The sequence below is a fragment of the Myotis davidii genome, unplaced genomic scaffold (genome assembly GCF_000327345.1).
Source record: "Myotis davidii unplaced genomic scaffold, ASM32734v1 scaffold616, whole genome shotgun sequence".
In the NCBI taxonomy this organism is placed as follows: Eukaryota; Metazoa; Chordata; class Mammalia; order Chiroptera; family Vespertilionidae; genus Myotis; species Myotis davidii.
The window spans coordinates 3,728,993-3,755,553 of record NW_006291965.1 but is presented as its reverse complement, the minus strand read 5'-3'; the positions used below and the strand labels follow the sequence as shown (position 1 = coordinate 3,755,553).

General features: G+C 39.9%; 1 protein-coding gene across 1 annotated transcript in view; it reads right to left on the bottom strand.

Annotated features, from left to right (window-relative positions):
* DOCK8 (dedicator of cytokinesis 8) overlaps positions 1-26,561 on the bottom strand; it is a 200,976-nt gene that overhangs the window by 91,577 nt on the left and 82,838 nt on the right. Inside the window, 9 exon segments of the mRNA XM_015565032.1 lie at positions 3,614-3,776; positions 4,507-4,600; positions 6,117-6,253; positions 8,365-8,524; positions 9,768-9,848; positions 13,331-13,480; positions 15,366-15,432; positions 17,314-17,399; positions 22,413-22,716. Coding sequence (XP_015420518.1) covers positions 3,614-3,776; positions 4,507-4,600; positions 6,117-6,253; positions 8,365-8,524; positions 9,768-9,848; positions 13,331-13,480; positions 15,366-15,432; positions 17,314-17,399; positions 22,413-22,716 — 1,242 coding nt within the window.

Sequence of the window (26,561 nt, the reverse complement as noted above, 5' to 3'; positions counted from 1 at the left end):
GCCAGATCCAGCCCGCGGGCCGTAGTTTGCCCACGGCTGCATTAGACCATACTTCTTACTGATACCATAATGTACATAAATTAGGAGACCTTTGCTTGAAACAGACTTGGATTTTCAGGCAGGAGCGGACAGAAAAGATATGAGGTTTTATGTTTTTTGAGGTACAGGGAGATGACAAGAAACAAAAAGAAGGGATAAATGACAGAAATGAGAAAATTAGATCAGTAACGGCAAAATTAGTCACCCCACCAATTTGACCTGGCGTTCAGTCCTGACTTGAGTCTTCCATTCCATTTTGTGAAATGGCAGTGGAAGTGAAGGAAAGGGGAGAATTAGTCCAGGACTGGTTACTGTCAAGACCAAACTAAACAAAACCACTATAAAGCATGTGAGGACTGGAGAAGAACTATTAACAATTTAACAGCAGCTCGGGAGATCAGACAAGATGATCTCTGAATTCCTTGATGTTTTCACGTAGTAAAATTCTTAAACAAGTTTATTACATCTCTTGTTTCTTAAACAAGGTATAAACAAGGGTGGGCTGGGAGCCAAGAAAAGGCACCATGAGCAAAATGGAGGGAAGTGTTTTCTTCTATCATTCCCAAGGGTAGCGACCTGGTTTTAATGGCATGGCCTTGCATTTCCATAGTGTATAGAACAGCTTAAAGAATATTCACTTTGCACTCAGGGTCCGTTTCTCACGAAGGCAAGTTGGGTCCACAGTAGTCCTCCAGACTTGTTCTCCTTCGCACGCCTACATTTCTGAGTCATCAGCACACTAATGCATTCTGAGTCCCGCTGTGATGTAATTAAGGGTAATGTTTGCAGCAAGGAGTGCAGAGAGTTGTAAGTGCTTCCCATGGGTAATTAAATGCTGAGGGGAAGTTGAATAACTATAGAATTCATTTGGTGCAAGTTTATTTCAATTCCACAATCATTTTTTTCCAATTATAGGATAGGGTTTCTAAAGATACAAACACGGCATCCATAAGCAAACATTTTCATGCCTTCATTTCCCTAAACAGAATGGAGAACTGAAACTACTTCATCTTAGGAATGCTTATTTATCTAGGAGGAGGACTTGGGTTGAGTTTAATGGAAGGAATGAAGTTAGAAAACGAAGAGCTGCTTCTGAAAGGATTAAATGGGGAAAGACGTGTGTACCACACCAACATTAAAAGGAAGAGGTCCATTTCTAATTGTGTGGATGGTTGCTTGATTTTTTCACTGTAGTTTTTGACTTCAGTGAACGGCTCATTTACCCTGTCTGGGTCTCACTTTTGTACATCTGGAAATGTGGGGTGGGTGTGTTTGGGTTAGGTGAGTTCTGAAGTTCTTGGCATTCAGTCCCACATACACATATCATATTGGACAGTATAGGTGAGGGTCTGGGGGAATCAAACTTCTCTTACTCTATGGAAAGGATTGCAAACTGGTACAATTTGGGGGGGGGGAAGTGGCAGTATAGATAAAACTTAAAATGTGTATCACTTGTGACCCAGTGATTTCACTTTTAGGCATATTCCTTAGGAAAACATTCACACAATGTGCACAGAAAGACCCAGACAAATGTTCTCATTGCACAGTATAAGAACCCCAAATTGAAAAAAACCCATAAATGTCTATTAATTTTAAAAAAAAAAGAAATGGAAAAATAATCCCTCTTTATACAAAGGAATATTATACAGCAGTTAAAAATGATGACAAAGTGCTATGTAAATCAGTATTAATATTTCTAAAATACAAGCTGTCAAGTAATTCTCATTCATTAAATTTGTGAAAATCTAATTAATTAAAATATTCTTTAAGGCCCTAACCAGTTTGGCTCAGTGGATAGAGCATCGGCCTACGGACTGAAAGGTCCCAGGTTTGATTCCGGTCAAGGGCATGTACCTTGGTTGCGGGCACATCCCCAGTAGGGGGTGTGCAGGAGGCAGCTGATCAATGTTTCTCTCTCATCAATGTTTATAACTCTCTATCCATCTCCCTCCCTCTCTGTAAAAAAAAAAGCAATAAAATATATTTAAAAAAAATCCTTTGAGTGTAACACACTGAATCAATAAAATTCACGAGTCCACAGTAATAATTAAACAAAAAAGAAAAAAATCATACTGTTGGATGAAAAGTACAGTATAATACATAGAGTGTGCAGCCACTTACGGACATTTAAAATTTATGTAAAGCCCTAACCGGTTTGCTCAGTGGATAGAGCGTTGGCCTGCGGACTGAAGGGTCCCAGGTTTGATTCCAGTCAGGGCATGTACCTTGGTTGCGGGCACATTCCCAGTAGGGAGTGTACAGGAGGCAGCTGATGAGTGTTTCTCTCTCACCGATGTTTCTAACTCTCTATTCCTCTCCCTTCCTCTCTGTAAAAAAATTAATAAAATATAGTTTTAAAAAATAAATAAATAAAATAAAATGAATGTAAAAATACTACTACTTGTTGTTCACAGATACATACATATACATGTATGTACACATGCACAAACATACACGTATGTGAAACAGGAGAGAATGGAAGAAAAGACACACATAAGTTCATCATTGATGCTTGGGCAGCAAGGTAGAAGTCTGTGACTAGAGGAGACTTCAACTTAATCAGTATGATTTCTCTCACTCACACACACACACACACACACACACACACACACACACACTCACAATGTCATTTCCAGATGGTGGAGAAAAGGTGCTTGTTACAGCATTCTTCTCCGCATTAAAAACATCTTCTCAAAATAAAAACTAAAAATGTGAGCAGCAATGGCTTTGGCAGATGTGTGTTGACAAGTTTCCGCCCAGTCCCAAGTCAAGCCTCCAAGAAACCGAGGCAGCCTAACCTTTAGGCGCTTACTGTCTAGCTCAGCTGTGGGCAAACTACGGCCCATTTGAAATGAATAAAACTAAAAAAAAAAAAGACCGTACCCTTTTATGTAATGATGTTTACTTTGAATTTATATTAGTTCACACAAACACTCCATCCATGCTTTTGTTCCGGCCCTCCGGTCCAGTTTAAGAACCCATTGTGGCCCTCGAGACAAAAAGTTTGTCTACCCCTGGTCTAGCTCCATGCTGTTCAATATGGTGGCCACCAACCACTTACAGCTACAAATTTAAATTCAAATTAATTAAAGTTAAATAAAATGAAAATTTCAGTTCGTCCACTGCCCTAGCCACATCTCAAATGCTGAACAAGTCACATGTGGTTAGTAGCAATTGTATTGGGCAGCACACATTTAGAACATTTCTGTCATTGCTGTAAATTCCATGGGACAGAGCTGGTTTCAAGGTAAAACCTGTCTAGTAAACACTGAGAACATTTTTTGGTCACATTGCTCTTTCCCGACTACATCCTTCTGCACATAGGAAAACCAAGGTAATGATGGTGAGGAATTTTTCATTTCTGGAAAGAATATGCCCACTACAATTATGACTGAAAAAAATTAGATAATAATTTTTAGAACATGATCTAGCAATTATCTATAGTTTTGTAAACATATTTCATTTTTTCCAAAACTTAGTAACTAGGAAGGTAGATCGAAGGACGACGAAGGCATTGTTCAAACAAAACTGTAAATGTGGGCTCAATGGTTTACCAAGAGCCTTTGTTTCTCACCTGTACACAGTATGAGGGACATACACTTCCCGGACTGGAAATTCCAAAATCTCTTTGTGTGGACGTGTCCGGTTTTCAGAAAAGGGTTTCACTGGCAGTAGTTCAGGAGTCAGACAACAATTGATTATCTCTGGAGCCAGAGAAATCTCCAGTCTGAGCAAGCCTAAAGAAAGAAAACGAGTGTTTTAAGAAAGATACTGTCATACTAAGAGGAATCGAGAAAAATTGTTGTAGCATATTTCTTTTATGAAAATAAGGAGAAGTTGTGGGAGTGTGAGAGTTCTGAAATTCCCAGCTAATTTCCTGTAGCTGGAGAAAAAGCATGTCATGACAACTCTTGAGATTCTATTTCTAGAAATTAAAAAGCAAGAAATTGTAGAGTGAGTAGAAATAGATCGGAGGATTTTTAAAGTTCCTTCCAGAACTACCACCCTATAATAGTATATATTTAAGTAAACACTGGTGGTTCTCGAACTGGGTTCTCTGGTACTTTAGGGTGCTGCAGAAGTGCCTCAGAAGCGATTAAGCTGAGGATAAGGAAGATGTTCTCACCTTCTATCAAAGCATCTTACTTTCATTTTCCTTTGTATACTAAAAGTTCCATATCCTATTGTATATGATGAAAAAGACTCTTCTATTCCAACAATGACCTGATTGTCTAAGAAACCAGATCTAAAAGCATGTTTATTTAAAGAATCAATTATTTAATAGAATAGAAAATACTAATAGAGTTTCAAAAAAAAAGTAGACCAATTCAGACTCAACTCCTGGTGTAAAATCCCACGTCTCATTTGGTACACATAATTTTATAAACTGCAGCAGTAGACAAGTAATGTGTCTAATCACAAATGGCTTTGGCACAGCTTAAGAGGATAAAGACAAGCCATCCACACCTGGAATGGACTTGACTCTTCTCTGTAAGGAAGAAGATCTTTTGTAGTCTGCTAAAAACTTGAATAAGTCTTCATCACTGAGTCGATCTCCCTCCTGCCAAGAGAGAAGTGAGGGTTAGTACAGATGCACCATTGACTCCTGGGGTAGGGACCGATGATTTATGGGAAGATTTTTATCTTTAAATTTTATTTAATTCTTAGAAATTAAGATTATAGGCAATGGTGAAGTCATTTAGTTCAGCCCCTTATCAATACTAGTATTTCTTCTCTACTATTCTTGGACTTATTGTCACTCAGCCTCTCATTAACCTTCTGGGGATGGGGCTTCTATGCATTCTACGGAAGTCTATTTGACCATTAGAAATCTAGGCCAACAGCATCTTCACCCTATAACTTAAGGCCACTGATGCTTGTTTTACTCCTGGAATAATACAGAATAAGTGTACTTCCTTCTTCAAAGATTTGAAGATGGTGACAGCGTCTTTCCATTTTTTCCCTGTCCTCACTTTTTTTCATATTTGTCTTGACTAAGCAGGATAAGCATAAATACCTTTCTCTATGTGCCTACGTGGGACACGTACTTTCCCAAGGGAGTCACAGGCAAGGGCTCTAATCCTTGCAAGGTAAGGTAGCCTGGTAAGGTAGGTAGGTAGGTGTAACTTATTTCCAAGTACAGTGAGAAAACTCAGACTTAGTTAAGTACTTTGCCCCCACCCCAAGTTAATACAATTGGAAGTATATCTGGAATAGAAACCCCTTCAGCCCCATGCTATTATGGGTACAGTGCACAGACCCTTCAATATCCCTTCTGCATTTCAGATTATTAACATAACACCTTGAAATGCCCCATGAAGATTGAGCTATGGAAATTTTCTAAAACCAAGCCTAAGGTTTTCTTTGTGTGGTAAAAATACACATAATATAACATTTGCCATCTTAGCCATTCTGAGTGTTCAGTTCCCTAGTGTTAAGTACATTTACATTGTTGTGCAACTGATCTCCAGGGCTCTTTCATACTGCAAAACTGAAACCCTGTGCCCTTTAAACAACAACTCTCTTCACCCCTCCCTCCAGCCCCTGGCAACCATCATTCTACTCTAGGAAATTCTTTGTTTTTTAAAGAAATGTTTACTGAGCCAACGCAGAGCGCCATGTGCAATGGTCACCTTCTCTGAGCAAGTAGGGCAGCCCTGCAGTGTGCACATGGAACCGTGGTGAGAAGGACAACAGCCCGGTCAGGGATCCCCGAGACCAAGCGGGGACAATGCTTCAGGCAGACAGCTCGTATAGCCTACAAACGAACTGACCATGAGTGTTCCAGCAGGACAGTGTGTATGAAGGCAGTTAGCCCTCAGCGGGAAGAGCTAACACTCCATGAGCACCTGCTCTATCCCAGGCACTCTGAGCAGAGTTTTACCTGCCTCATGTCATCTAATCTCCCCAAAAGCCACATGAAGCAAGCACCATCATCCTTGTTCTGTGGATAATGAGATTTAGGCTCGGTGAGGTTAACTACCTTGTTCTCTTATTCATTACATAGACTACCACTTTGGGCTCCCAAACCCATAACGTTATGAGACAAACCCCACCACACTAACATGGAGAGGTACCTGCTTGAAGAAGCTGTTAATGGTCATGCTGGTGGTCTTGAAGTTGGATCCGACCCCATTTTCCTCCAAGGAGAGGGCTCTTTCCGAAAGCCTTCTAGATTGGGATAAGGTTCTCCGCTCACCCACAGAGCCTCTTCCTTTATGGAAAACAATTGTCATTCTAAAGCTTGCCTTTCTGTTTGAAGACAGTAGTTATTAACTTTACCATATATAAGCTATGTGGAAAGTCACTGAACAAGAACACTGAGTGTGGCCATTCTAGTCTTGAAAAAAATGTCCCTCCACTGACCCCTACCTTTCCTAACCCCTCTCTTGGAGCCCCTAATCCCCCTCTGCCCAGAGCTGAGAGGCCGTGAGCAGCTGCCCGCCCACATGGAGGGTAGGCCAGATGCCACCCTGCAGAGTCCAGAACTGCAGCCAGGACGGGGTCTGCAGATAAGCTTTATTTAGTCAACAGTGTTTGTTTTTGTTTTATTTTTACATTTTCATTCCATTGGGAAAGGCATGCACTCAAATGCCCTTGAAGGCATTTGGGAATGTGACCCAAATATGCTAGGGTCAGCCTGAGTATATTCTGAATCCCATTTTTCTTCTGCTCTCTGCTGACCTGCCTAATGGGGATTAGAACCCAGCCACACCCTGCCCTGGGCTGGGACCCTAATACTCTGCTTTGTTGTTTCTTATCCCCGTTTGATATTTATGTGAGAATTTTATTGCTTTTCTGCTGCAAAACTCAGGGGTTCTGTCGTGAATAGTCAAATTGCTTAGAACTCTAAAATGGCCAACCCTGTCTTTGAAGATTCCCTTATCCTTAACTCTTGCCGTGATGCTGAATTGGAACTTTCTGCTACCACTGCCCATCTACACTTGCCACATTGCCTCTTCTGGCTGCTTCTCAAGAATCAGCCTCTGTGGTCAGGTTAATTTATCCTTGACCTAGAGACAATGAAAGCCTCGGCAAGCCCTATGCCCGAATTTATGGGTTCACCTCATTTAGGGTGTCCTCTAGGTTCTATGCATAACTCTTTCAAATAAGGCTGCCTAGGTCTACATAGAGATTGGCATTAAAAAAAAAAAAAGCATTGTGGCCTCCCCAGTGTTGCTAAGTGGTTAGAGGGTCAGCCTGAATACCAAAGGGTCTCAGATTCGATTCCCAGTCAAAGGCATGTACCTGGGTTGCAGGTTTGATCCCTGGCTTAGCATGTGGGAGGCAACCAATAAATGTGTCTCTCTCACATCGATGTTTCTCCCTCCCTCCCTCCCTCTCTCTCTAATAATCAATGAAAAAAAATATCCTCAGGTGAGGATTAAAAAAAAACAAAAACCAAAACATTGTGGTGTGAAGATCAAGATGCATTAAAGTGAGGTTTGTTATTGATAAATCAGAAATAGTCCAGGAATTCTGACCAGAAATTATGCAACCATAACTCCAGAATAGCAGCAGTAATAACAAAGTACCCTTTCCTCCACTCCTCTGCTAAAGGCAACATTTCAGAAGTGGCAGAGCTAAGGAATGCAAGAGAGAAGTCACGAGAAATGTGACTCCAGACTTAAATATTTGCTGGATCCAAAGACATTTAGGAAAACAGAAACTCTGCCACAAGTAGGAGTGGGTCTACTTGAAAATTCTATAGCCTCTTGAACAGTTTCATATCCAACCCGTTTTAAAAATTAATGATTCAGACCGAGGGTGAGGCGATGAAAAAGAAACATGCTAAATAAACTGAACAGTAACTAGATATTCTATTGGCATCCACTTTTTCATTGCTGTTGGCAAAAGAAACTTTCATTGCTGTTGGCTGGAAATTTTGCTAAGAAACCTGAGTTCGGCTTTTCAAAACCTCCATGACTTTACCCCTTATGTTTTGGAACCAATCATGGTGCCTTTATTTTAACACGCTATAGATAGTTATTATATTTTCTTGTTATTTTCAATAATTTTAAGAGGAAGTAGCTTCTTAAAATTAAGTTTTTAATGTGTCAAACTGTCCAGAGAACTCTAACCAAAAATCTTACTATAAGAGTATATTTAAATCCCACAAACATTCATGATAATTTTGGGGAATCGTTCTCTATTACAATCATGCATTTGTAATCAAGCCGTAAGAGTCTTTCAACCTATTAATCTACTTCTTTTTCCCCATTTCTCACACCTTACTGTACCCCCAAGGCCCCACGAATAAGCAGTTGACCTCAGAGTTGGTGCATTGGGGAGCCCACCTCTTCCCCCGGCAGCTGAAAATCTTACCAACCACGGACTCTGCATCGGTTACCTCCCTCTCCAGGGTGGAGACATTGAAGAAGCTTGCTAAGCTTATAGGAGCCCAGGCAAAGGGCATCCGGTATTTCCCCAAACGCTGGCAGAAAGATTCCGCTTGAAGTTTCAGTTTTTCAATCTTGTCTTTACTCTAGAGAAAAATGGAAAGAGACAACTAGGGACAAACAATAGGGCACCAGCACCCAGTCAGCTGCCCTGCCATGGATAGGACAGGCATCTCCAAAATCCCTACACTACTGATTAAAACGAGTGAGTAGGCAGCAAAGGGACATACTCAACGAAGGCCAGAAGTCTGGGGAAATACAGATTAGAAAAGGAGAAGTTTACAAAAAGGCTACATTCAACTATTAAATACACCAGCTTAAAAAAAAAAAAAAAAGGTCCAAGGCTAACTATACAAGCCAATCCACAAGTGTCAGTTTTAGGGACCAGTAACTTGACTTGAATTCGCATGAGAGCATCTTGGAATAAAAAGTTTTATATATCACCTACCAAGCTCTCAAGAGAGCCTGTTTCTTCAAAAGTTGCCTTAGAAAACTCCAGAAAGACCTATAAAGATTCTTAATAATTTCCTTATTAGGTTGACAATACTTCCAAGGAGTTCTTTCTAAATTCAGAATAAAAGGTAGATTTTTTAAAAAAATGTCTTGAAGTGGGAAGATTTTTTAAAAAAGAGAAAAAAAGAGAGAGACATGGACATGGACAACAGTGTGATGATTGCAGGGTGTAGGGGTAGGCAGAGGTGGAAGAGGGCATATAGGGGATAAACAGCGATGGATCCAATAAAATAAAATAAATGTCTTGAGTTCAATACATCTTATTTGAAATTTTTAAGTGATGCTGATTAGGCAAGTGTTAGTACAGAAAGGCCACGCTTTAAAAATCTTGCTGGGCGCTGAGGAAAGATGTCCTCTCCATGGGCTCAGTACCGGGGTTGTGCTAGTGAATTTATGATGTGCAGCAACCGCAGCCAATTTCCAAACATCCACGCCTGAAAAGCTGGCGACCATGCTGTGGAGATAAGCCTGGGCGCTCTGGTACTGCTTGGTTCCATGGGGTCTGTGGCCCTCCCCCCACAGCTGGGTCAGAGCCTCAGAACCAAGGCAACAGGCGTCCGGCTTTGCCCTAGTTTCATTTTAGAATTAGACATTCATGTGCATATCATCATTTGTTGAGTTTAATAGCTTATTTCTTTCAAAAGTTATCATCAATGACCAATTTCTCTTCCTTCTTTGGTTTATATATAATTTATTAGGATCTCATTTGAAAATATATGAAGGACTAAACCCTATTAACTATATTGTGGAACACCTCTGTGGAAATATTTCCTTATTCTAAGATGTTACCATTTAGCAGTATTCAAAATATCATACCTTTCCACCATCACTTTCTTTGATAACCATGTAGGGTTCCGCACAGTCTCCAATCTCTCCCTGCTGAAGGACTTTTTCAATCTACCAACAAAAATAACAGGAAAACAATGCACATAAATCACATCCACATAACGGGATCTATGCAACCATCAAAATTAGATTTTGTGACAATATTTAATGATGTGGGAATATGTCTGGGATTATGTTTTTTTGATTTAAAAATGAGTGTAAAAAGTACTGTATAGTTTTTGTAAAAACATCATAAAGGCATATTTAAAAAATGATAGCAGATACACAGCAAATGTTAATAGTTATCTCTGTATGATGGGATTATGTGCTGATTTTATTCCTATTGTTTATGTGTATTTGCTACTTTTAAACAATAAACATGTATTATGCCTACAATAAAAAAATGCAATAAAAGTTATCTTATAAAACAAAACCCATGAGACATATGTAGGAAGTGAAAAGCTCATTTTCTTTATTATTGCTTACAATGTAAAAAAGAGATATGACCTCTGTAAAAGTCAGGTTGGGGACTCACACCTTCCACACAATGAATAAATGAACAGAATAAATTATCTGTAATTGTCTCCCTTGTATTTCCTATTAGGGCTGCTTCTCTGGCTGTAATGGACTTAGACAGGAACCAAAAGCAGTGAGATAGTGAAGCTTTCCACTTTGCTAACTGGCTGGTAATATGGGAATGCCACTGCTAGTAATATGGGAATGCTGCTACTATCCAATATCTCCTTCGATTTTGCTTCAGGTAAAGGATCTGGCTGACCATAAATTTGAGCAGCATATTTAAGGAGACGGAAAAGGAGAAAACTGTAACTCCCAAACCCTCTGTTCAAAGAAAATTTAATTTAACTCAGATGTTGAGGAGAAAAGCAAGTGATTTAGTCTGTATCATTAGGCGAGAGGATTCTTGAAGATATGCGGGTTAACATATTCCAATAGGCACACGTTCTTAATAGGTATTATCAGTGAGGTGCAGGAATACCCTCATTTAAACCAGAAAGACCCTAGTGATGGAGGGTGTTTGACCGAGTTTAAGGGAAGTGACATGGGACTGCTCAATGGACATCCATCGCAGGGACACTGCAAGCAAGAAGCCTGTCTTCTCACAAAAGAAGTCTCAAATCCCTCCCCATTGCCAGAGGATGAAGACAGGCTGATCCCCACGACACCCCAGGTTGAGAACAGACACATAACACTCGAGCTGGAGGCTGGCGTTCCTGTTAGTCAGCCATCATTTGCTTATTCATTAACTCTAAAAGCATTTGTTGGGTACCTTCCCTGTGGTGGCTGCTGGGGAGGTAAGGGGTGAATACAATACATCTGGTCGCCAGGCTCCTGAAGCTCATGGGAGCTTGTAGAGAAAACTGGAAGGAAGCTAGTTTTTCCATGAAGTCAATGGATAAAAATAGACTTTGAACAGAAATAAAGAACTCTTTCATGAGGACTCTGAGGTGAGGAATGGGATCCATGGGTTCATGCATTAGTACCGCGTGGAACCCATGGGAGAGGGAGCTCCAGAATCTGGACATGGGAACATTCAGATTCAACCAGACCAGCAGATACTACTTCCTTCACTGAGCTGGACAAGGGCAACTCCAGCTACTTGGTGAGAAGGAGCTGCAGGGCTGATATGCAAACCCACTATATATGGTCCTTTGTGATTTATGGGTGAAAGACATGAGTGAATCCTCATAACTATGGTAGGTAGGGGAAAGGCACATACCAGCATCACCTGGAACATTTTTGAAGGTAAAAGGCTATCTTCTGCTCTACTCAGGAGGGGCTGGTGCAATGCCTTCCATGTGTATTTTTAAATTTTTATTCACTCATCCTTACTCTCCAACCTCCAGTTGAGAAACAAAACCTTTAAGCCTGAAATAACCCCTTACAATAATATCCTATACAATGCTAAACTAGGTAACTCTAAATACAGCTCATATCCTGCTAAAATACAGTTAATATCCTGATGCTCAGCCTGACAATAAAAGTAAAAAAAAAAAAAAAAAGGTTCTCCTTATTGAATGGCAACTGGGTGGATAGATGTGATCAATGTTACAACACCATTCACTATATATGTAGAGAGGAGGAAGCTACAGGATGGCATTCAGAAAAGAAAAACAGGTCAGAAGCAAACCAGGGACTATCTGAATAGATTTAAATTCTTTAACTAAATTCAGACATTTAAGAGAAAGTTTGTTATTGCCAAATGAATGCATTAATACATTTGAAGACTTTTGGATATATTCAGTAGTAGTAGTCCATAGGTAACTGCTGATATTTAGCACATGATTATGGATTAACCAAAATAAAGTCATCCTCTGAGAAGTGAAGTTTAAAGTAAAATTTGGCTTTATAGAACTAACGTTGGTTTCCCAGGCTAGGAGAGAATTCTGAATTTAACTACAGGGCTTCTAGAGTGAGCTGTAAGCTAATTTTTCCTATGTGTCTAAGTATTACTGTAAGATAAAGGACACACACTAAAGTTTGACAACAGAAGATATGTCTTTGTAGTGACAGAATTTTAATTATAGTTTCCATGAACTTAAATAAGTTCCCCTCAAGCTATAGAAGCCTTTCAGAGTCTGGTGAAATGGGGGAAAGGAAGCTAGAATGGAAAGACATATGCCACTTGTTAAGTGTCTTTCAAGCCACCTAAATTCTTTGAAATCTTTATCCTACTCCCATGGGATCATGGGGAACTCATGAGATTATAAACATCAAACTTGGACATCTGGGTGTACATGAAATCAAATCACCTAATTCTTTTATTTTTTAATACCATTTTTCAGTAAAGAATCAATTAAATGAATTATTTCACTTAATGTAGGTAAAATACTCAATGTTTGTTGCTAATTTCCAACCACTCATTTAGGTGTGTAGAAAATGTCTCTCGTTTTCTTATATCAGCAAAGAGTACAGCCTAGAATGAAAGGTTCTTTTACATATAATTGCCCCACCAGACATAGTACTTATGCTGTGAGATGGTGATAAAAAGAGAAAATTAAACTTGCAAAATATAGCCCATACCTCAAATTGTCAGAGCCTACACTTGCGGTCATTTAACTATGGGCCTCTAGAAAAACATGAACATCATTAGGAAACTGTCTGAGATAGCAGCAGCCTCCCAGATGGAATAGCTGAGGGTGCTTTCCTTGGTTAGGAGGAAAGGTGTCTTTAATGTGCCAGACTTCATTTTGTAATCACAACAACCCATTGAAAGTGGTGTTATTAGCCCCATTTTACAGAGGAGCAAATTAAGTCTCAGAAAGGTTAGGCAATTGCCCCAAAAGTCATGTAATAACTAGGATGCAAAGCCAGGATTCAAAACGAGGACGGTATGACTCTCAAACCCATAGTTGTTCTAGTATTCAACACAGAATTTGCTTGTCGAGGAAAAGGAATCAGTTGAGAAGGAAACAAAGGGAATCTCACAGAAGACATAGAGATATGTTCTGACACCTCTCTTACCTGACACATGCACTGAGTCTAATGCAAAAATGGGAACATCAGAATGAGCAAATCAGATTGTGTTTAACTACCTTGACTACTAGGTAGATGTCTGAGGATGGATAGGTGACGGAGAACACCGCAGATCTTGCCTGACTCGATGGGGCAACAGAGGGCGTGTGGGCACGGAGAAATCCTTTGAACTGGTCAGAGTTCAGGTCACAGTGAAAATTTTCTGATATCTGCAAATGAGTAGAAACATGGAAAATAAGTTAGACTTGTTGCTCTCATGGTCTAAGCATGTTAAAAAGGAATGAAAAACCACAAAGAAATTTCTCCAGAGGAGTAAATATAATTATAGACATAGTTCATAACTAGTGGCTGTTGGGAAATCTGCTACGTACAGGGTGTCCCCCAAAAATGTATACACACTTTAACAGCTGATAGCTCAATTTTTAAAATGAAATGCATTTTATTTGTTTGTTTGTTTATGTATTTATTTTTAATCCTAACCGAAGGATATTTTTCCATTCATTTTTAGAGTGGAAGAGAGGGAAAGACAGAGAGAAATATCAATGTGAGAGAAACACATCGATTGGTTGCCTCTTGCACAAGCCCAAATCAGGGGCCAGGTTGGGGAGGAGCCTGCAACTGAGGTACGTTCCTTTGACTAGAATTGAACCTGGGACCCTGCAGGCCGATGCTCTAGCCACTGAGCCAAATCGGATAAGACAAAAATGAAGTGTATTTTAATAAACACTGCCTTCATATTATTCAAAGCTTGTGTATACATTTTGGGGGGACACCCTATATTTTGTCACAATCTCTAGGTATTTTGGAGTCATTTGAGAGGTGTTCCAGGAGACATTTAAATTTTTCTTAAACCACCAATAATTTCTGAATAGCAGTGATGTGATGTGCTCTGTACTGCCCTGAATAAGAGCAGGACACTGCCTCTACCCTCAATTAGCTTAAATTAAAAAATGAGGGATAGTTAAATATGTAACTAATATAGGAAGAGCAAAATATTAAGTGCCCACATTCATACAAAGAGCACTGTTGGAGTTACAAGGGTGAGGGATCCCAGTCACTGGGGTGAACAGGATGCTTCCATTAGATGAGCCAGATGGGCCTTGGAAGAAGATCCTGCCAGCAGAGCTGGAGGGTGACCGAGTGTCAGGGGGAGAGTACAGCACAGGATCGCTCAGAGGCCAGAAAACCTGGAGTGAATTCACTTCACAGAGAGCAGTCCAGCTTGACTGCATAGGCAGGCTAAGAGGGAAAGAATAAATGAAAGCCATATGAAGAAAGCCAGGCATGGAAGCTGAAGAGTTTTTATAAATTTTTAAAAATTGTTTATTTATTATTATTTTTTAATCCTCACCCTTCCATAAGCTCCCTGATCAGGGATCAAACCCACAACCTTTCTGTTCACAGAACAACTCTTAATCAACTGTGCCACTCCATCCAGCCTATAGAGTTTGTTTTTCAATGTCACAGGTAGTGAGGATCCATTAAAGATTTTGAGCAAGAGAATGACTCCTTGGCTCACAGTGTAGTGTTATTAGAACCACTGTGTGGCTGGGTCTCCCCTTCGGCACTAATAGAGTGATCGCTGAGAACTGGCTGCCCAGGCAAAGACTACATTTACCCTCTTCCATGGCAGTTAGTAGAGAGTTGTGTGCACAAGTGATGCGTCAAACCTTGAGGCCGCTTTCACCCATCTTTCCCCTTTTTCGGGAGGTGCAATGGCAGTGACAAAAACGATTTTGGGAGAACACATATTGAAGATGGAGGAGCCACAGACAGCTTGGGGGTCCTGAATGCCTGGGGGGCTCAGACCACTGCTGACCCAGCACCTTCTACCCAACTAGGCCTCCAGCCATCCCCTGGCCAACCTCCAGCAGGCTTTCCCTTAAATATTCTTCAAAGAATATAAATGACTAACATTCCCTGATCCCCCCTTCACAAACTTCAAAGGCAACAGAACTGGATGTATCAAAGGTCGTTTGCTTTCAAATCTGATGTGTGTTTGCTGAATAGAAGTGAGACTTAAACATGTGAGCCCAAAGACCCATCAACAATATGTGTTTCCTCAGAGATGGGCTATTATTTTCAATTCCTTACCTTTTTCCTTTCTTTAACATCGTAGAGAGCAATGCTTGCAAACAGAGGCTCAATTTCTATCTCAAACCTGTGAGAGCAAGAGAGAAAATCTGTATGGATTTAACTTAGATAATTTCAAATTTTCTGAAAGTGCCTGAAGCTGAAAATCCAGATTTTTCTGCCTAACTTTCTGACTTCTTAAGATTTTTCTCATTTCCTTTTTAAATACCACACAATTCAAACAAAGCATGTCTGCAGTCTGGATTCATCATGTGGGCATCTATTTGCTGCACCTACTATAAAGCAACTGTCTCCAAGTTCCTTCATTGTTTACTTTTATAGTAAAAAAATAAATCACATAACCTCCATATGTGTGTATTAATTTTGTACTTGCATATTAAAATATTAAATACATTATAAAACATACATAATCAAGACATTTTAAAGGCTGAACTAAATAATTCAAAATAAATCACGATATTAGAGCATTTGCTTTCCGCACTCCAGTGGATTGATTTGGGAGCCCCCTGGGGTGCTTGTGCACCTCTCTTTCCTCTTTGCAAGCTGCTACTTTAGAGAAATAGCTTGTCAATTTCTTCAAATCACAGTCCCTTTTGAAAATATTAAGTTGTAAATGCTCTACCTAGGCAAAAGTATATGAGCATATTCTATTATATCCTATTAGGAGGGTCATCCATCTCTTAAAATCTGTTCATGGACCCCTTAAGCAGCACCAAGTTTGCAACTAGGGCATCCGGATACTAGATGCAAGGCTTTGTTTCAGCCTTGAGAACTTCTCTGGGACTTCGAGTCTTTTCTTGAAAATGAAGTTGTTAGACCAGATAGTCTCAAAGTTCCCACCTGTCACAAACTCCTAACTCTAATGCATAGCCTCCCAGTTCCCCTCCGTGAACCTAGTCCAGCATGACTGCTCACCCTCTTGGGCATGTCTCCTTGATGTTGTAGCCCTCTCCCCACCCTAGCCAATTCCACCAGGGAAGGGGTCCAGAAAGGCACACCCTAGCCCTGGCAGGCAGGCCAGAGTGGGGAGCCTCCTATCTTTCAGCGGGAGGACGGAGTGGAAGTGGCTGTTCCGTTCCCCTCTGCATCATTCAGGAAGTCCACCCTATTGTCTGGGCTCTCGCCCACCCCCACAGGATGCCAGGATGCACTTCAGATGCAGTGACTATGCCATTTAGGACGGAAGGAATTCTCTCCTATGACGCTTATCACCAAGCCGGCTAGAACTTTCCAATAAATGACAGCTGTTCTCACAGGTGGGAAAACATGGCCACTAAGATAGATGTGCATTATTAAACAAACAAACAAACAAACAAAAAACCAAACTGAGTCACTTGTATTTCTCTTGATGAACACTGTGAAGTGTAGTTTCTAGTGACTTTTCCCCCCAACTGTCAAAACAGAAATTAGGTTGCATCGAGCTGTTTGTTCAGTGCACTGAAACTGGGTTTTAGTTGCATTTATCATTTTGTTTCAACAGTGGTATGCTGGCAAATGTTTAAAAAACATGTCCTAAAAAAGAAAGGTTTTAATTTTTAGCATTTCTGGTTTTGATGTAAATATTTCCACCAAGGCCAATATCAAGCCACAGATGTGACTTCACTGAGTAAAGAGTTGGTAAGAGAAGAGCATGATCCACTGTCATGAGTCAGAGCTGAGTCCAGTACACCAGTGGCTCTCACCGTTGTTTAACGTAGGCCATCTCACTCCATCTCCCTACGTGCCTAACCCTCGTGTGTGCCTTCCCCGTTGTAGAAGAAAGACTGGCAAAGGCTTGGTAGGAATAGAATTAAAATCTAACTGACTCCAGACTCTGCTCTTTCCAGAGCTGCCCACTGTTATATATGTTGGGAGATGCTCCCTAATTCAAGCTCTGATGTTAAAGACACAGTTTGCATCTAAGAGGCAATATAAACCTCAGTGTAGTTAACTCATTGCTCATACTTACTTTAGGGTCAGCAACTTGACCCATATTCTGTTGCCCAGATGTTCCTTAGGACATTCTGGCACCGGACGTATTTCCACAGCATCCTCCTGTTATTAATCACATGGTAAAGAAATCATTAGTAAATTTCCACCAGAGGAGTTCCAGCTGGAGTTAACCCAGGGAAGGGAAGGCTGCCATCCACTGCTCAATTCAACTTGCATTTGCTTTATTTCCAATAGCAGAATAACACTGACATTTACAAGAGTTTGTTATCCAACCCCTAAGCTTCAGAGTCAGCATTTACAGCAAATATCTTCTCCTTGCAGAAAGCCAAGCACTGAAGACAAAGAGACTGAGGGAGGAAGGAAGGAAATGTGAACATGGATATGACTTAGTAACATCCACCAGATGGCATTGCAAAAATCTTATGCCTATTGTTGGTTTTGCTTTGTTGGGTTTTGTTTTTTGGCTGCTCTAAGTACACATTCAGAATATTTCTCCTGCCAAGGACTTTCCTAGTAAATATGTGTGCTTCAGACTTGAGATCTGAGTCAGAAGAGCTCACTGAAGGCTGTAAACCATCAATACTAGAATACAGCATCTTTCTCAGTTCATAAACAGATGATAGAGATTTGGGGATGAATTTATAGGTTCTATAAAAATAGGTCCAGTTAAAAGTTGCTAAAGTTCTATGTACAAAAAGGCTTAGTGATGACAAAGTAAGATATATAGCTGTATTTTACCACATTGGGACTCAAGACTTAAAGAGAAATATCAAATCCCTATTGCAACTTTTAGCATTCAAATCTAAACTATTATAGTATCCTAATTATATTCATGTAGGCAACCATAAAGAGTGCAAATCCCTGCCAACTTTAATTCCTGCTTTTGCACTAGGCTATCCAAACCCTGGTCAGTGCTCTGCAGCTCACACAGGTCTAAGAATAGAGTCATCGCTAATTGTATTTTGCTGGGCTATAAAGGATGGGCGCTCCCCACCAAATACCCCACAGCAACCATAGCATTCTTACAAATAGCAGAAAAGTCACCTTCTTGGCAAATCTGCGCCTAGTGGAGCTTCTGAGTTTCTTCCAGGGAAGGCACTGTTCTGATGTCTACACTGAGCAGAACTCCCTCGGAACAAGCTGGAACTTTTAGGGTGCTCAGAACAGACACATCTGCGAGGGATGGTTTCCTTATTGGAAAACAACCTCAACATAAAGACACTCATGGGTTTCTAAGACTACATTTGGCCTGGATTCACTCTTCTTAAAAAAGCTTTTCATTTGGGAAATTATAAACATATACAAGTATAGAGAATAACATAATGAACCACTTTTACCCATCATCTAGCTTCAACAATTTCAACTCATGGGCAACTTGGTTTCATCTATATAATTCTACTTACTACCTTCCCCTACTCAATATTGGATTACTTAGAAGCAAAGCTCCAAATATCATATCATCCCATTTATAAATATTTCAGTACAACTCTTAAAAGGTAAGGACTTATAAAAGCACATAACGGTAATACCATTATGACTCTTAAAAATTTAACAAAAATTTCTTGTTGTCACTAAATATGTAATCAGTTACAAATTTCCCCAAATGTCTTAATTTTTTTTATAGTTAGCTTTAAAAATTAGGATCCAAACAGGGTCTACATATTAATGTATTTCCTAAGTTTCTTCTAATCTATATGAGTTTCTTAAGCCTTTACAGTTATCTGAAATAGGAATGAATTCCCAAAGAAGCATAAGAGGAAATATGAAATTTTAGTGGATATGAGAGAGAGAGAGAGAGAGAGAGAGAGAAGAGAGAATAGAGAATGAGAGAAATGACATGCTTCCATCAGTTGACCCAATGGATCTTGAGGCCAACTGTAATTTCATTATGTGAGCCAATAAATCCCATTTTTTTCTTAATTATTTTTTGTTGGGTTCTGTCACTTGCAACCAAAATGCAAATTCTTCACAGATTTGGAGTACAGAGGCAACTTTCTCATGGATCAACACACAGGACACCTTTTATAGACTCAGTGAATCAGGGAAAGAACTCATCTTTGTCTATGTTGGTGGTTGAATTCTACTTTTACCTCTCCTGTGGACTCAGTCATAATTTGAATGTAATGGTTCACCTCTCTTCTAACTTTCCTCACTAGGAAATAAATTAATGATAGTATAAAATAATTTCATTAATGTATTATCAAAAAACCCAGCATTTATAATCATGGCCAAAAATTTACCTTTCTTCCACAGGGCTTTATTTAAAGCAAGTACAAATTACAAATATAAATGCAATTTCTATGTGTCCACATAAAACACATTAAAGTGCTGGTGTAGGAGCGCTCAAGCATTTTACACATACCGATTTACAAATAACTGGTACCCTAAGTACAAAGCATTCCTTCCCACTCAATAAAGTGGGTTCCATTAGGACCTCTGCTAGGTTATAACTTTCAATCTCAACTGAGTTTCAGCATTGTTCAAAGACCATAAAACAAAGTTCCTTTAAAATAGTCTATGATTCACTCTTTTAATCAGTTCAGATGGGATATTCTCCATTGAGGGAAACTTTAATGAGTTGGTGTCTCACTGGAAGTATTCTCCTCATCCTTTAATTGTTTTCTCTCTTCTGGTGCCCACTCTGGGTCTCCTTATTACATACTGGCACCTCCATCATGTAACTGGGAGGAAGAAGAATGCAAGTGAAGGTCAAGTCAGCCAAACTTAATGTTTCTTGAACAAATTTGGTACAAAATTTTAAAGTTGTAGATGGAAATTAAAAAGTTATGAGATAAAATATGGTGCATCATCTTTGAATTTCAATTATGTGTGCCAATTTACCTGGTAGTCATGTAAATAAATAAACAAGCAAACATAAAATTTAGAATTAATGGTTTAGGATCTCCATCCTATAATTTAATTTACCTGTAGAACCTTGAACAAGTTATTTAACCTCTCTGATTCTTACTTTGCAACGTGAAAGATGGAGAAGATAACATTGTCGACATTATTCATATTTATTTTTAATCTGCCCCATTCAGAAAAGGATTTGAGTCCCCTGACAAGTCTACAAATAGATGAGAAAACCAAGGTAGTTGAAGAATAAGAAAAAAAAGAAAGTTGAAGTAAATTCAGACCACCAATAAATAAGCTGCTAGACTTAGTAGAGGTGAACTAAGTAAAGAATGTAGAAGAGTAGAATACAAGATATGCACAATCTCTAAGCATATAAATTTTCTCAGTGGAAGCACAATTATTCTTTGAGGGTTTGAGGGACAATTTCCCTCTGGATTCCTATTGAGGTGGGTGCTGGGTGAGATGTAGGTCAATGTCCTCTATCATATTTGCATAGAGGACACAATATCATATCTCATGACTGCTGTTTCCCTTATTGTCCTTTTTTTGCTGACCAGTGGTGAACTCATCGAAAGGCCAGTCAGCTAACACAATTCTCAGTGATGGGGGTGCCACAAGGTGCAAGAATCAGGCTCCTTCATGGTCTTGCTTGATCCAAAAATGAAATGGCAGACAGAGACGTAGATGGAAGACATATCTTTGATGCAAAATTGCCCCAAATCACATTCCTTGCAACTGAACTTTTAATAAAATATGGACAGCAGAGATATTATGGTAATCTGACCTGACAAGACCCAGAGTGCAGGTATTCTAACATGCAGAAGGGAAGACTGGGAGCCTAATATGAAGAATAAGGAGCTGAAACAGTCTTGAACAATGGTCACCCCTCATCCCATCTGAAGTGCCCTGGGGAGTGACCAAAGCCTAAATTATCAAATTGTTCTTGGCCTGGTCCAATATAGAGAGACGTGAACAAACAAGATCCTAACGTTCTATGCCTTGGGAGCATGGCTGTGACATTTCGGGTTTGAATGCTTTCAGAGATTTAAAAAGAAAAATCTGAACCAAGCACTAAGGAACATCAAGGTTTAAGTAATACATCTTGATGGATTAACTGCAAAACATACCCCCATGTAACTGAATGGTTTGACTGGCTGAGTGGGATTACTGCATGTGGATCCTCGAAATATATTTTTATCGATTTCAGAGAGTAAGGGAGAGGGAGAGAGATAGAAACATCAATGATGAGAAAGAACACCCCCCGCCCCCAATGGGGATTATGTCCAAAACCTGGGCATGTGCTCTGACTAGGAATCAAACCATGACCTCCTGGTTCATAGGTGGACACTCAACCACTGAGCCATGCTGATCAGGCTCGAAATGTTTTGAAGATTAAATGAGATAGTATCAGTGAAAAATATTTTGTACAGCGCTTATGAAAATCCTAGCTATTATTGGAATCTCATTTGTGTAATTGATCAATAATGGGTTCTGCTATTACACAGGCTTGCCTTAGTAAAACAAACAGCCCCAGCCAAGCTAGTGTGTATATATATTATTACACACACACACACACACACACACACACACACATACAGAATGGCCAGATTATTATGACCACCTGACATTTGTAGGCAAATTAGCTATCATTTTGCAATGAAGGGAGTGTTATGGTTTGGGGCATGTGTTCCTGGCATGGTTTGGGCCCTTTAATTCTTGTGGAACAACGTCTGAATAGCACAACATACCTAAATATCATTGCTGATCAGAGTCATTCTATCATGTTGATGGCGTATTCCCAATGGAAATGGCTTCTTCCAACAAGACATGCCACGGTGCTCGTATTGTGCAGGAGTGGTTTCAAGAACATGAGGGAGACTTTACCTTGCTTAGGTGGCCCTCACAATCACCAGATCTCAATCCAATTGAGCATTTGTGGGGCGAAGTTAAAAGAGCCGTCAGGCAGCTGGTTCCACAACCAGCAAATCTCACAGAACTGGACAGTGCTATTCATCAGGCCAAAGGGTGGCTGATGAAGTACTGATAGGGTGGTCATAATAATCTGGCCACTCAGTACTATATATATATATATATATAATTTTTAAACTGGAAAATAAGATTATATCTATATAAAAAGCCCTAGAAATCATATGATTAAACATCCTGACCTGCTACACAGTAAGAATGAACAATAATATTATCCCGGAGCCTCTCTGTGTCTTCACTGAAATTCTCCCGCATGGGGATGCTTTCACCCACCTCGTCCACCGATGGGTAAAGGGCAAAGAGCTCGGCCTGCCGGTTGGTCCTCCGGGCCTCCTCGTTCTGCTTCTCAAAGTCCTCAGCACTGACATGCTGCAGGAGGTTTTCCAGCCGCTGGTCAGGCTGCAGGCTGCGCAGGTTGAAGTCACAAGCAGTGAGCGGGCCTTTCCCAGACACATCACACAGCACCTTTAAGGGGCGGGGGCCTGACTGTGAGAAAAGACACATCCTTGTGAGAGAGACTGTGGATCTCAAATGAGAACTAAACAATCTGGGAGGTCTCAACACTGCTCCCACGTGTGATTATAGCATTAAGCCTCAAGGAGTTTCTGAGCCAACTGAGGGTTTGACAAGAATCACATCTTCGCTTCCTACCCTGAGCATCCTAAAATGAAATCTCTCCTCCCCACCTGGAAACAGGTAATTACTCATTAGGTAGGTAAACCTGAACTTGCGGAAAGGTTTGAAAACGGCACGGTGTTCCTATCGGTTTTTGGTGTGTTCTTTTCTGGAGATTGGAAGCCCACGCCTCTTATGAGCCATGCTCACGTCTCATGTTCAAGCAGAACAGACGGGAATAAGGTGTAACAGAAAGGAGACTGGCCTAGGGAACAGAGAGACCTCATCCTAATCTCAACTCCAGAACCTGGCTTTTGAAACTGGAAAATAAGATGACCTATGAGGAGCCTTCAACATTAAACCTTATCTAAACTCCAAAGCTGAATTATGTTTCTGGAGACAGAGCTGGTGTACTATGGTGTACTACTCCATAATATTAGTCTAACATTAGTGGGGATGGGAACAGATTTTAGTAACAGTTAAAGGAATAAGTACCAGAAAAAAAAGAAAAAGTGTTTGCTATTCAAGTAGTATCCACGTTTAGCTGCAGTGTGTTTGAAAAAACTCTTAAATCAATCATGAAGTGAATGCTTTATTCCATTAGAAATGTCTTGGAAATTTGGAATGCATATCTAACCAAAGACTTGGCGAGGACTATATAACCATAATCAATAATATGTTGTAAGAATATAGATGGATCTGTTATAAACATCTATAAAATTGATGGTAAAATGTTATCCTAAAGTTCTACTAAATGGATTACACCCTTTACAATTTCTCTATAAGGTACACTTTTTGTGACATCTATCTACCTCATAAAAAAATGCTACTTTGCCAGATCATAAATTTTACCTAAAATGAATGTGCTAGCAATAATCAATATTAACACTTTAATTATTAATATTTTTGTTTGTTTTAGAATTTATAAGAGCCTTGGGAAAATGAAGTGGATTTTCAATTTCTTCAAAAGGATATCAAGAGATATACATGTATATCTCCAGATTTTATCCTAAGAGTACGACTGGACAAGTAAGCAAAGATACAAAGATAAGAGCATATCTTAAACATTGTTTTTAATAACAAAATGACAGAAATAATCTAAATGCCCCCTAAAAGAGGAAGCATTAAGAAATTTTAGAACTTTTATATAATGAAATGTTGTGCAGCCAATAAAAAAGAAAGGACATATATTCATTATATTGTATTGTTAATATGAAAAGAAATTTATATAATATTATGAATAATATGACCCAATTTTATGAAATATCTGAGTACCATGAAGTCGTATCATATAGGTATTTAACTTACATAAATTCAGGCATCTGGCCTCACCGTTCTACTTAATAAGGTAAATAAGAATGATAATGAAAGGGAAGATGTTACTGGTCATTTCATGGTGTACTACTCCATAATATTAGTCTAATACTTAAAAACACAGTGTGTTAATAACTCGCCTCTGAAACCGAGCCAATGACTTCACTGAACGTTCTGTTAGCCTGCTGGAGGAATGAGTGTGCTTTATGGGGGTGCTGGTCATTCACCTATTATCTCTCAGGTCCAAATTCACCCTTTTATACAATCTGTGATGCTAGGTCTGCATTCAGTAAATCACATTTCTGCGTTACCTGCTGCTCCTTTTAAGTTATGCCAATAGGGGGCGCTACAAGGGACTGGGAGAAGAGACTGGCCCCTTCCTCTTTGCTTACAGTTCTTGCCATGGTAGTGGCAATTATTCTAGCCTTGGCTTCTTTTGGCGCTTCCAGAACCATCCTCATCTTACCTCCTTGGAGGTACCAGAACCATCTGAGCAATTCCTAGGAAATCTGAATCCAGACTTCTGGCCTCTATAAGGTCTTTCTTCTGAGATCCTGAGGTACCAGCACTGGCCAGACCACACCCCCTCCTCAGAGAGTTGAGTCCTAGCTCTGCGACCCCTCTTCTGAGCTCCTAGGTTCTGATCTCCAGGCTCTTCCCATTTGATCCATGGTTCCTGAGACCAGCAGCATCAGCATCTCCTGGGAAATGCTAATTAGGAATGAAAATTCTCAAACCCTGCTCCAGACTTAGTGAGTCAGAAACTCTGGAATGGGGCCCAGCAACCTGTAGTTGAACAGGCCCTTCAGGCCATTCTGAGGAAGCTAAAGCTTGGGAGGCACTGCCCTAGACCCCAGTCCCAGGGTGGTGTGCTGTGGTTTGCAGGAATGACTCCCACATAACTTCAATGTTGCCTTTTGGTCCTCTCAGTCATCCAAAATCTGTTAACCAACTCCCTACGTTAAATTTCTTCTGTGGAAATACCTAGTGTAGCTGCCGTCTGACTGATACAAGGAACAATTTACTTTGTCATCGTGTATGGTAAAAACTGAATTTAGTCAAAATTACCAATGAAAAAGTCCCTTCAATCTCCCATAGAATACAGCACACAGATATTCTAGGCCTCAGGAAGCCCACCACATTCAGCACTAGAATTGATGGCTGATTCCTCTGTAGAGCTCAGAGTAGGTAGCGGGCAGGACTGGAGAGACTGTGTTGTTAGAAAAATGGGCACTATTTAAAAACCCTCCAGTACTATTCAGCAGGGTGAGATGCTTAGGCTAGGACAGCACCTGAAAGCTAAAAATTATGCTGGTTTAAGAAGAAGTCTTATGCAAACTTGGACAAATCCCTTCCTATATGTTTTATTTTTTTTAATTATAAAATGAGCATGTTGGACTAGAGCACTGGTTCAAAATTTATTTTTAATTGTGGTAAAATATACATGACAAAATTTAGTGTTCAGCTCAGTGGTGCTAAGTGTAGTCACACTATTGTGCAACCAATCTCCAGAACTCTTTTCATCTTGCAAAACTGAAGCACTTTACCCATGAAACAGTAACTGCCCATTACCCCCTCTCCCAGCCCCTGGCAACTACCATTCTGCTTTTGTCTCTATGGATTTGACTACTCCAGGTACCTCGAATAAGTGAAAGTATAGTGTCGGTAGTTTTGTGACTGGCTTATTTCACTTAGCACGATGGCTTCAAGGTTTATACATGTTATGGTGTTTGTCAGAATTTCCCTCCTTTTTAAGACTGAATAATTCATTGTATGTGTATGCCACATTTGTTCATCCATTCATCTGACCATGGATATATGGCTGTTTCCACCTCTGGGCTAGTGTGAATACTGCTGTTATATAAACATAGATGTACAGAGCTGACTTTTAAACTGTAACTACTCTGTAATAATAATAATCGTAACAACAATAATAACAGTAGCCAATATTTATTGGGTACTAAGTGTCAGAAGAGACATGGTTCTAAATGCTTTACACATATTAACTCATTTAATACTCAAACAACTTCATGAGTTAGTTACTATGACCACTCTTGTTTTCCACGGAAGGAAGCGGAAGCCCAGAGGGTTTAGTTATCCTATCCGAGGTTGCAGAGTTAGATGTGGTAGAATCACAGGGGACCCGGGCAGTGTGCTTCAGTGTGGAGCTTTTAATCCAGTGGTTCTCAACCTTCTGTCCCTTTAAATACAGTTCCTCATGTTGTGACCCAACCATAAAATTATTTTCGTTGCTACTTCATAACTGTAATGTTGCTATTGTTATGAATCGTAATGTAAATATCTGATATGCAGGATGGTCTTAGGCGACCCCTGTGAAAGGGTCGTTCGACCGCCAAAGGGGTCCGACCCACCAGGTTGAGAACCGCTGGTCTAGAGTCCTAGCATTGTGTAGGCAATGTGGGAGAGTTGAAAATTAGGAAACCAAGTGCGTTGGGGATGTCAATGAAAGAAGCCAATTGGTGTATCAGAAAC